Source organism: Crocodylus porosus, unplaced genomic scaffold (assembly GCF_001723895.1).
Source record: "Crocodylus porosus isolate Cpor-Errol unplaced genomic scaffold, CroPor_comp1, whole genome shotgun sequence".
NCBI classification, from domain to species: domain Eukaryota; kingdom Metazoa; phylum Chordata; order Crocodylia; family Crocodylidae; genus Crocodylus; species Crocodylus porosus.
Genome location: NW_017728951.1, coordinates 19,153,617 through 19,165,757, shown reverse-complemented (window position 1 = coordinate 19,165,757; position 12,141 = coordinate 19,153,617). Strand labels below are relative to the sequence as shown.

The following is a 12,141-nucleotide window of genomic DNA, read 5'->3' as shown; positions in this document are numbered from 1 at the left end:
TTGGAGCACATGCTGGGAGCACACTACCCCAAACAAGTGTTCATCCAACCTCTTTTTGAGTTTACCCAAGGTAGGAGCGATGACCACTTCCCTAGGAAGTTGGTTCCAGATCCTAGCTACCCTAACAGTGAAATAGTGCCTCCTAATCCCTAACCTGAACCTATTCTCCAGCAATTTGTGGCCATTGTTCCTTGTTACCCCAAGTGCTGCTGGGGGGAATAGGACCCTTCCTATTTGCTGCTGATCTCCCCTAATGAGTTTGTAGGGAGCCACCAAATCCCCCCTCAGCCTCCGCCTGCTGAGGCTGAACAGTTTCAGGTCCCTCAGGGTCTCCTCATAGGACCTGCCCTGTTGCCCTCCAAGTGGGTGGCCCTCCTCTGAACCCTCTCAAGGCAGGCCACATCCTTAAAGTGTGTGGTGCCCATAACTGGATGCAGTACTCCAAGTGAAGCCTGACCAATGTCATGCAGAGGGGGAGTATCACCTCTCTAGACCGGCTTGAGATGCATCTTTTGGATGCATGACAAGGTGCAGTTGGCTTTGCTAGCTGTGGTTTGGCATTGGCAGCTCATGTTCATCTTGGAGTTGATTTTTAATGACTCCAAGATCCCGTTCTGCCTCTGTGCTCTCAAGAGGGGAACTCCCCCAGCCTGTATGTGTGCTGTGGATTCCTTCTCCCCAGATGCAACACCATGCATTTATCTACCTTGAACCCCATCCTGTTGCCACCCGCCCACTTCTGTAGTCTGTCTAAATCTAATTGCAGACTCTGTCTCATCCCTCTCTTTGAGCATGTCTACTTCTCCCCACATCTTGGTGTCATCAGCAAACTTGGACAACTTGTGTGGCGTAGCTTTTTTTTGTTTGTTTGTTTGTTTTTGTTTTCCACCCCAAGTCGCTGATGAAGATGTTGAACAGTGTAGGCCAGGTTGAGTACAACTTGTCCACCACCACTCTCTCTGGGTGTGCCCCATCAGCCAATCTTTGACCCATCTAACTGCAGGCATCAAAGCCACAGTCTCTCAACTTATTGAGAATGGGGTGAGACTGTGTCAAAGGCCTCCTTAAAGTCCAGAAAGAGACTACGTCCACAATGACACCATCATCCAGGGTTTTGGTTACCTGGTCATAAAAGGCCATCAGGTTGGTCTGGCAGGACCTGTCTTTGAACCCACGTTGATTTTTATTTATTTATTTCCCCCCCCTGGGCACGATCTCCCCTGCTGGCCCCTCACAGATGTGCTCCTTGATAATTTTTTTCAAGGATTTTTCCCCAAGATTGTGATTTGCTTATAGCTTCCTGGGTCCTCCTTTCTCCCTTTCTTACAAATGGGGACCACGTTGGCTAGTTTCCAATCTCCAGGCACCTGGCCCATGGACCACAATCACTTTGTACAGCCAGGCCAAGGGTAGAGCAATGACCCCTGCCAGCTCCCTCAACACCTGTGCGTGGAGGGCATCAGGGCCTGCAGATTTAAAAACATCCAGCCCTTCCAGGTTGGGAGATAAGCGGCCTGGAAACTTGTGGATCACTTTTTAATATCACCTAAACCAACTGGCTTTCAGAACTATGACAATGGATACAAGCAATAAAACTTTCACTAAACTTTTTGGGCTAGCTTAAAACTGCTACCTTCAATGTTTAGCACCAGACCAAAACACTCATTCAAATAGTAAAGTTATTGTATAACATGACTAGTGCAACTCTCTCTAGCACTCTGAAGCAAAAAGCCTTGTTTTTTAAGGATAATGTTAATTGTATGTATTGAGATCTCAAAGGGCAACTTGTGCTGTGCAGCGTTCCTGATGCCCTACAAAAAGCGGGACAGATTTTGCACTTTATAGACTACCTGAATCTGATGCATAAACTCTTGTACACAGTGGCTTTTTCACCTTTAACTGAATTAGAGGTGCAATTCCCAGCCTTCTGCCCAACTTCAGATTAGCACAGCTGTAACTACTCTTTTTTCTTTTATGGCCTGGACTTCTAAGATGCCTAAACTAGATTTGGATATTAATAGACCCACACTTGATATCCCCTTGTTGCATGTTTTGACACTTTTTTTCCTTGCTTTCTTCCCATAGTGCTCTGTAGTGGGTATTGTGATTCCTGACCCAGAGACGCTTGAAGGATTTGCCAGAAAATTAGGAATAAAAGGCTCCTATGAAGAAATCTGCAAAAACTTGGTAAGTAGCCTCATCCGTATCTTGAGTGCATTGTGACCTAGAGGCTCTTTCGGCTTCCGCTCAAAGCTCACAAGAACGAGGGAGAGTTGAACCATTTAAATAAACTGGTTCTATCAAGCCCACCATCTGTAATGAAATGCTGCATTCAAGGTGTTAAAAGGTCCTGATGTCTCATCTTGGCTCCTAACAGTCACTGGGATCCTTAAGCACTTTTCAGCCTTTCCCTAGCTGTACAGGGGTAACAAAGGCTTCAAGGTGCTAACAAGGGTGCTTCAAGCTCCAAAAGTTTATAAACTGGGATTGAGGACTGCAAATGCTCTTGGAAATGAGCATTTTTTATAGGCTATGGAAGGGAGGTATTTCTTATGTCTCCATTCCACTTTTGTACTGGCTGAATATGGTGGATTTCCTTATCAACCCATTCTGGACCTTGTTCTTTCTTTCTAGGAAGTAAAAAATGCTATTTTAGAAGATATGGTCAAGCTGGGGAAAGAAGCTGGCCTTAAATCCTTTGAACAAGTGAGTAGTTCAACTATGAGTTGGGTGAATCCATTGGCCCTCCTGGTCGGATCAAAGCAGTGTAAACCCCAATTGAATGGAACCCCTTGGTGGTCGTGGGAGGTCGGGGGCGGCTGCATTTGTAGCTGTCCACTTTTTAATGCCTGCTACTCCATGAGGACCCCAAAAGTAGTGCTGCCCCTTTTTATACAGATAAATGGTACATGCCAGCATTGCTACAGCTCTTGCTGTTCCTGAGCATGCTGTCAATGCAGAATATCTCAGAATTAAAAATCTGATTTTAAATACTGTACTTTTCTGACATAGCATATGCTGCCAATTCTTTAAAATAAGCACTTCCCCTTTTCATCCTATCCCCCACCCCACCTTTCTTTCCCCTTAGTTGGGCTGTCCCTGTTGTATGCAGCCTCTCAACCTGCCCTCCTTTTCTTGCTCAAGTGAAAAGGACAGATCCAGGATTTTCAAAAGAGTTAAAAATAGGCTGCAGGGCTGTGAAAAGAGGGAAGAGACTAGGAGTGGCTGTATGGCAAATTCTTCAGCAAAACTGCCTACGAAAAGAGCCGCTTTAGTGGTCCTGATGTCCACTAAAGAGCATTAACATCACTAGTGAAGAGCTATTTTTAACAGAAATCCAGTAGATTCCAGCTCTAATAGGCCATGAAGCCAATGAACTTGGCACTACTTAAAGAGAGGTCACAGCTGCTACTCTGGGCAGAAACACAAAATCTACTTCCCTGCTTAAGGCTCATCCCAACTTTGAAAGGCAACTCTTCTGGAGGGAGGGAGTGCAACTATTATGCAAGTAAATATGGTACTCTGACTTGGTTCTAGTCACCCTCGGATGTTATTGTACTCAGGCATACACTTTTTTTTTTTTTTCTTCCTACAATCAGGTTAAGGATATCTACATTCACCCAGAAGCACTCACCATTGAAAATGGATTCTTGACCCCAACACTGAAGGCAAAAAGAGCAGAGCTTACTAAATACTTCAAGCCTCAAATTGAAGACCTCTATGCAAATATTAAAGAATAAGATGGCTTGTTTTCAATAAGTTTACAGATTCCCATGGAATAACAAAGTAACCTCAGGACAGTAAGTCCACTACTCAAAGCAACTGGAGTGGGGAGCGAAAGGAACTCTTATGTGAAATTTTTCCCAAAAAATTATGTGGGGGAGGAAAGGAAGCAAAGGACTTGACTCGCTTCCAAATTTTTTTTTGTACTACGAAGCTGGTTATGGTTATAACCATAAATGAAGGCGTAATGTTTCAATTAGATTCTTCTAGTGATCAAATGTTCTTGGGAACGCAACTAGTCCAAGCAATTTTGGAGTTGCTTGGTTCCCTTGGCACAAGTAAATTTTTAATTTCCCATGGCAAGGCTTGCTACAAAGCAACTGAGCGGGTTCCACAAAGCATTTAATCTTTTTTTTTTTTTTTTTTTTCCCCCCCTCAAACTTTTATATTAGTTTTTGTTGCCCTCCACTACTTTTATTCAACTTTTTTGAAGCTGTTGGCTGGAAGATTAACTTTTAAACTTGCAAGCATGTGTGTGTTTTTTTTGTTTGTTTGTTTGTTTGGTTCAGGCAGCATTATGCTGACAGCTAGGCTAAATTCTTCACCATGAACTCTGAGCTTGCCACGCTCCTGAAGCTCTTCAGAGCAGGAGTCTCAAATACTGGAAGTTCATGCTATGCCTTCTGGGAAGTCTGGCATGGTCTCATTCCTTGCCAACACTTTTGTAGTCTACCAGTCCTAAATTTGAACAGGGCCTCTGTCATTGTTCACATCTAGTCTTCCTGAATTAACTCTTCTAGCACAATGACTAGAGCTGCCTGGAGTCAGTGAAGTTGCAATGACTTGACTGCACAATGTGTTGAGACACAGTAGCTGAAGATGTTGTTCTTGAAAGTAGTAGTGGCCACATCTGTTGAAAAGTGATGGGTTATTAGTAAGCCTAAAGCACTACTTTAGCTGTTGTCTATAAAGGTTATTGCTGTATGTAAAGTGAATGATGTAGTTATAAAATTTATTAAATTTCAGATTTTGACATTCTGTACAAAAGGGTGTTCCTATCACTGGGTTCAGTTTTACTTGTAAGATGAGGATGTATGCTTTTTCCATGGTAATCAATTGTCAGCTGGCTTACTGTAAGCATGATACTCTGGGCTGCAAAGCAATGGAGCAGAAGTAGTTAGCTGTGTTAGCCTGAAGTCGACTGTCACTTTGTTCAAGCTGAAGCTTCTCTGAACCGGTGCCCCTCTGCCCTACCTTGAGCCCTACGGAGAAATTACTTACCAGATTAAATAGCTTGTTTCTCTGATAACTGGACATTAGTTGCTGGAGGCTTTAGCCCAGCCCTTCAACTCAAGCCACCAGAAAGTGTCAGATACACCAAACAAACAGCATTGTTGCATTACCTGAGCTATTACAAATACCGACCCCCGAGTTCAACTCTGTAACTAGCAACACCGCAACAAGCAGCTTAAGTTAATGAAACTCTTCTTTACTCATGGAAGGGAAGTAGCAAGCAGTGACGTGTAAGGCAAGAGACATAATTGTAGGTTATTAAATAATACAGATTTGAAAGATTCCATTATGCAAAGGAATTTAATAACTAGCCCAGTGGTACCTAGTTACCAAGACACAGACACAAGATTGAAGTCTGCTTTAAAACTTGATGCATCTTATAACAGTATACAGCTTTTAATAAGGGTGCCTGTACACAACACAGGCTTATAAAATTTAAACTTATTTATTTTGGAGCATTGCATCTGTATTTACCCACACTAGGTTTTCAAACTCATTAAGCTAGGTCCCTGGCCTCTGCTGCAGGAGAGTGGGATGGTGCAGCGGTGGCCCCCATGCATCCTGTGCTTGTGCCCATGCCCTGCCATGCAGCTGTGGAAGCCAGGAGCTGGCAAACCACACAAGGAAAAGAAGTGTGGAAGCAATTCAAAAGCAATAGCAATTCAAAGGGGTGAACTATAAAGAAGTTGCAGTGCCATCTGGTGGACAAAGAAGATTACACATCTTTAAGTGCCTGTTTGCATGCAATGGATGCAGTGCTTTAAGGTCCAGTAAGCCAAACTGAACTATGTCTGAGGAGTTTTAATTTAATGCACAAGAAAGACTTAAAATGTTGGGACATCCTGCTCATGCAGACACAGTTTCAGCACATGAAAGGACAAAAGCCATCGTGTGTACACAAGCCCTTCATGCCTAGCGTGCCAGCAGAGCCTACAGTGAGCCTGCAACTGTTCTGAGGCTGGAAGGAGATAAAGATGTGTTTATCTAGATACACCTTGACCTTCTAAACTCAAGGCAACTTTTGCAAAATGCCAGCTCCTTAGCTTTTGCTCTTTCTCCATACTCAAAAAAACCCTCCCGTATAATCCCTCTGTTGCAAAAAATTCAAAGTCTATGACAGCTCAGAAATGCTACTCGTAAGTGCTCATTGGGATTCTACTTGGACTGCATTAATTAACTCGATTAACTTCTATTAATTGAGTCTGCTCCACATTCTAATTGGAGCACTCTAGCACTATGTGCATTAAGCCCCTGCACATTTAGAAAACTTCATCTGACAAAAGATCAATATGAAAAATGCAAAAACAAACCATTTTTCACAGGAGTAATAAAAGTCTCTTTCAACAATGAATGCAAAATACAGCTTTAAAATCACCTGTGAAAATGCAGGTGTTGCAGAGGAGTTGTGAAGGCTCACAATTTTGTTAGGTGGTTTCCTAAGATGTTTTCTCTGCATTAAGTGGAGCAATTTTGAAATTACTGTCTGTTTTTCCAGCAGAGTCCAGTAACAGAACCTCAGACCAGATATCATCTATTCAAAGCAGTCAGCTTACATTCATATCCACAACTCTTTCTACATTAAATGGATTAGTGAATTCAAAGTTAATTACTACAACAGGCATCGTAGATGGTGCAAAAGAAGCTGCAGTAGGTTTGCCAAGTATTGCACATTGCAGCTCTGAGTACCTTAAACCAATGTATGTCAATAGTGTTCACTTACCAAAACTGTCCCACCAGACATCAGGAGAACGGCAGCAAGCAAAATAAAATGCACCTAGCAAGGTGAAGATAAGAGGCATCCATCATCCACTACATGACCATGTTGAAAATCCCGAAAGTTTTTCTTTCAGATGCAGCTGCTGGACAGAATGGACAGCTACACCAATAAAAATGTGGCTGTCATGACTAGAGATGACCCAGGAGGGAGTAAGGATGGATTTCAATAGTGTGGAATAGCTCCCTGGAGGTGAAGAGCTTGACTAGCCAACATGGAGAAGCCTGAACTGCTTTGAACGAGGGCCAGTAAGACTTAAGTTAACACACAACTGCAGGGGGAAATGTTTAGATTACAGAACACCTACTACCTTCCCACGTATGGGTAAACTGTCATCAGGGACTTTACTAAAGCTACAGATCAATCAATAGCATGTACTGGCTTTGGGACTCAGATTTGAACATGGTGGTAGGACATGAGAAATGCTCTATGTGCCCCTCTATACATGCAGATAAAGGCATGATGGGATCTAATGCATGATACACACCATTGTGCATCCTGCTATACCATGTTTCACATATCAGAAGGCTGGGAGATTGCAGCAACTGCAACGTACCCTGGGGCTGGGAGATCACATTGGCCCATTGGACTCTTGGTCTTGGACACTGTGCGTGCTGCCAAGATGCAGCATCAGCAGTTGCTGGGGCTGAGAGACCCCTCGGTGGCAGAACTCTCAGCTCCAGCAGGGCATGGCGCACCCCTGTGGCTGGAAGCGCTGTCAGCTGAAGGGCTCCCAGCCTGAGGGGAGACCCTGCTACATGTGCAAATTAAAAAACTCAATAGCAACTAGCTATAAAGTTAGTACACAACTTTATAGCTGGTTGGAGCTTTTTATCGCATGATAGGCACTTTGCAGGTCTAGCTGGCCTCAAGGTAATAGTGCAATTAGCCAGTTAATTGAGTGATACCTGTAACATGCAGAAGGGGCCTACCACATCTACAGCTAGAAAGTTCTTCCCAATAGCTAACTCAATGTCCCTTGCTGCAATATTAAGCCTATTAGTTGTCCTGTCCTTGTTTGATATACGGAACAACTGAGCCATTTTCTCCAACCTTTCTGTGTTTGAACTCTTGCTAATCCCCCTCAGTGCCCTTGACTAAATCCCGGTGGTTACAATTTCTCATGTCACAATTTGTTTGCTCTCCTTTGCGCTTCTTGAGGTTTGCTGCTATGTCTCTGGAAGTGCAGTGGCCCACAGCACTCCAGGGGAACTCTCACCAGTGCTGAAGATAGCAGAGGGGATGCCTTCCGTTACTTGTATAATAATGGGTCGGAGCTGGTGCACAAAGCACAAATATAGAGTGATTGCGAGTGCGGACAGGTATTAGGGTCCTACTGTAAGTCATGGTGCTTTACATAGAGCACCATGAGTTAGAGTGTCCCTCCTGCCACAGCCCAATAGATGTTCACCTGTTGGATTGGGGGTGGGGGGAGGGGGAGGGGAAGGACTGGAGGCAGCCTACACTGGCTCAGGTCAGCAGGTGGGAGTGCTCCAGCAGCCTCCCAGGAGGCTGCTGAACCATCCTCCCCCACCCTCAGCTCTGCAGCTGTCACTGAAGGAGCTCCCAGCTGCTGAATGGCTAGAGTTGGGGAAGTGGCAGGGAGCGGGGGCAGTGGAAAGGGGCCTCTCACCCCAGCTACCCTGGCTGGAGTGCTGGGGGGAGCTGGGTCAGGCCCCTGAGATAAAGGGACTCCATTCCCCTCAGCAGCCCCCAGCTCTGGCCATTCAACAGTTAGCAGCTCCCTCTCCTTTCCCCCCCCCGACACCCTTGGTGGCAGACCTGGGCACCAGCCCAGCCCTGCACCCCATGTGAAAACCCTAGAAGGAAGACAAGTTCACTAAGATGCTCTGCTTTTGAGCATCCTAATGTAATACCTGATTTAACCAGGGTTAAGTTTTTGTGTAATTGGCCATTTTTAAAGCTCCCTGCAGCCATGCCGGTGTGTTAATTCATGGCTATAGTGCACTTTCAAGGGCCAGATCACCCAAAAAACTGTCACTTCCACCTGCACCCTGCATGTCTAACTTGCAATCTGAGCCCTGTTGTGAGGATTACTAGCAGCACTAAAACATAAATAAAAAAAATTGCAAAGGGGTGGCTTAGAAAGGAAGGGTTTTATATGGGAGTAATGAGTTCTTGTACAAAAATTATTGAGGGACAAGATATATTGCTAGAGTTATCAGATATCCTTGAAGTGTTGGGTGGGAGGTCTCTCTTTTTTTCATTTTAGCTGTCCACAGCAGAAAGGTAATACAAAACTTCTCCCTGGTCTGGGGAACTGTACAGCCCAAGCATACTGGTAAAAATTCCTTAGTAGCTTGCTATTTCTTCTTTAAAGCCCAAAGGGTTGCTTGCTTGCTCCCTCAACAGGCTGGCACCCAAATGAGTGCTAGAACCAGTCAGGTCTTTATCTGCTAGTTCAGGAGTCACCATTAATCTAACATTCAGCAGGGCCGTGGGAAGGGAATCTTCAAGTGCCTTCAATCTAGGAAAATGGCTTCAGGTGCTTCCTTAGGCACTAATACTGTATAGAACCAGCCAGAAGAATACAGGAGTGAAAAAGACTCTCTCCTCCTCCTTTCCTACACACACATTGCGACTCTCCTTTCCCTGGCAGAAAAAAAGGTTTGTTTCTGCTCAGCTCTGAACCCCACCTAACTGCTGCCTGAAGCTTTCCCTGAAGAGTGAAGATCTTACTTTCAGTACAAAGAGAGGCATCATTCCCATCACCATGTGCCTGAGGCAAGCCACTGGGCTCCAAAAACCTCTAGGTAAACTGACCCCAGCAGCCACTACCACAGGGGACAAACCAAAGAAAGGTTTAACTTCTGATCTTTTCATCCCACTTGTTCACTACCAGCATTAATTACACAGGGAAGATAATACATGTGGGTTTTTGTCTCTGACCCACTCTTGACAGAAATGTGAAAGGTTTACTTTAGAAATTGTGCAGACTACTTGCTTTGCTGCAGGAGAAAAGGGAGCTGCGTAGAAACCCTGGAGCTTTCTACTCAGGGGCTGAGGATCCAGCCCACTAGTGGAGACAACATATCTGTTGTGAGATATGTTCACTAGATACTGTGATCATCCTGATTTTGTGTCAGAGATGGGGCCCCTTGGCACAGGGGAATCTGTTTTCCTGGCCTGATTGAGACCTATGAGTAGCTTTGAGATCATTTGCTCTCAAGAGGGTCCATAAATATTGATTTACATAAGGAACAGGCCTTAAATTCCCCCTCATTGTTAGGGGGGGGAGGGGAAGTTCTGCTATGATCAAGTGGGATCTGAAAAGTCCTGGAGTGGAAGAGCTGTGGAGGAAAGGAAAGAGACAAGTCTACCACTTCAAGCAACAAACAAAAACTGAAGTTTAAACTGAAGTGTTTGATTAGACTGCCAACTTTTTCCACTTACAGGCATAGGTTGGATGGTTGGGGTTTGATGTGGAGTCTCCAGAATCCATATTGGCCTGCCTCTGATTTCCATGGTTGTAAACCCAATAGTGAGAAACTGTCCATCAGGAAGTCTCTGTACCACAAGCAGATTATTTTAATTAGTGCACTAAAGCAAAGAAAACTTACTGAGTTTGCTGACACCTTTCTATGAAGAAATGTTTTAAAAAAACTCTTTCCAGTTCTGATTGTTAGCACCAGAGGCATGTTTATATTACTTCCAAAATCCTAAATAAAATAAACACATTCAGCTCTTAGCTTTAAAGATGAACTGCATGAACATTGCTGGGATTTAAAGGATGATATACTACTACTAGGTTGCTCTCACCTAAACAAACCCCTATTGTTTTAATATATGGAAATATGGGGAGGGAGGGAGGGAAAGACAGCAAACTTTGCAAAACACTTTTTTTTGTGTAGTACAAAGTCAGATTCTTGTCATCCAATGGAACATTAAGAATTAATCTAATTAGAAGTCCTAAACCCATCCTACATTTGACTTAGTAGCAGGCCCATCTTTGGAACTACTCCATGACATGCTTGCAGTTGTAATTTAATTTTCCTGTAAACTGAATAGATCCAAACTTTTCTCAACACACAGAAAAGTTGGTTTGTCTTGCATCATCTTCATAAAACAAGGCATGTTTTACATTTCCAGGAAAAAGCTCTGATTTAGTATGCTGAAGTTCAGGACACACGAGATAAACACGTCATAGAACTGCTGAAAATCTGTGCTCCCTGCTCTGCTTTCATTTTGGTGAATCTCATAGGTATAAAGAATTTCAGGTAGGGAGTCGAGTAATGTAAACAACAAACAGTTCAAGTTGGTAATGCATCTGGAAATACTTGCAATGAAAAGTATGAACTTTATATTCAGCATGAGGCCGATTCCAAAATCTACGGCTGCTTTTATTTCGCAATAGTGCAGAATTGAGTATTTTTGCTACATAGCTTGCCCTTTTAATTCGGCTTGGTGCTTTGGTATGGTAGCCCTGGCAGAACCTGCATTTTACTAACAGAATTTATGGTAGGAAGAGATATTGTATTCATCTCTGGATAGATATAACCCAGGATTGCCCTGTACACACAGCCCCCTCCTAAATCAGTTTTAGTGACCAGCTGAATGGACTGTCACTTTTCTGTCATTGATTCAACAATGCAATCCCAGGATAACTGTTCAGACACAATTTGTGACATCCTGGTGTAGTTAAACTGTCAGTACTACTTATCCTGTGAAGCTTTTTAGGATCTATACCAGGACAATAGAGATGGACATCTGAACAACTGCACTTTGTCTGAGGATCAAATGGTTTATCTCAGGACAAACGTGACACCTTTGAGTGTCATGTACCTATTGTATTGTCCAACAAAGTCTGATTCTAGAGACGGAGGCAGCTAGAGATGTAAGCTAACAAAAATGAGCTGTTTAGAAAACATAGTAGCTGAGTCACAGAAGTGAGTGCAAGCTCCCCCCTCACCTGACACAAGCAGAAGACTGACACAAGCTGCTCAGACTTCGTTGTTGGAAGCAAGGCCCAGTAAGCCTTGCCTCTGTATGCTGGGGTGTTCTTCTGCAGACATCAAGTAGATGAAGTCAACAGCATTTAGTCACTGTTAGAAACAGGAGAGAGGTAGGTCATTGCAGTAGAACGCACTGTAATACATGGGTGTGTACCTTAGAAATTTGATGCAGTAGAATGTTGGCCTAGTTCTGTTTCCAAAATTACCTTTGATCTTTTCCTGTCTGATGCTTATCTGGAATGATTCACACAGAAAGAGATGGTTCAGAATAGCCCAAATACCTACTAACCCAGGGATAATGCCAGAAATATTAACTTTCTGTCTGTTACCACCCCTCAACAGCCTATGGAATTAGCCTGACCAAAAGGAACCTTGGGA

General features: G+C 43.7%; 1 protein-coding gene across 1 annotated transcript in view; it reads left to right on the top strand.

The window, feature by feature from the left end:
- ACSL5 (acyl-CoA synthetase long-chain family member 5) overlaps nt 1-4,094 on the top strand; it is a 31,427-nt gene extending 27,333 nt beyond the window's left edge. The window contains exons 19-21 of the mRNA XM_019555478.1: nt 2,086-2,187; nt 2,635-2,706; nt 3,600-4,094. Coding sequence (XP_019411023.1) covers nt 2,086-2,187; nt 2,635-2,706; nt 3,600-3,740 — 315 coding nt within the window. The 3' untranslated portion in view covers nt 3,741-4,094. The remainder of the gene's footprint in view (nt 1-2,085; nt 2,188-2,634; nt 2,707-3,599) is intronic.
- The last annotated feature ends 8,047 nt before the right edge of the window (nt 4,095-12,141 follow it).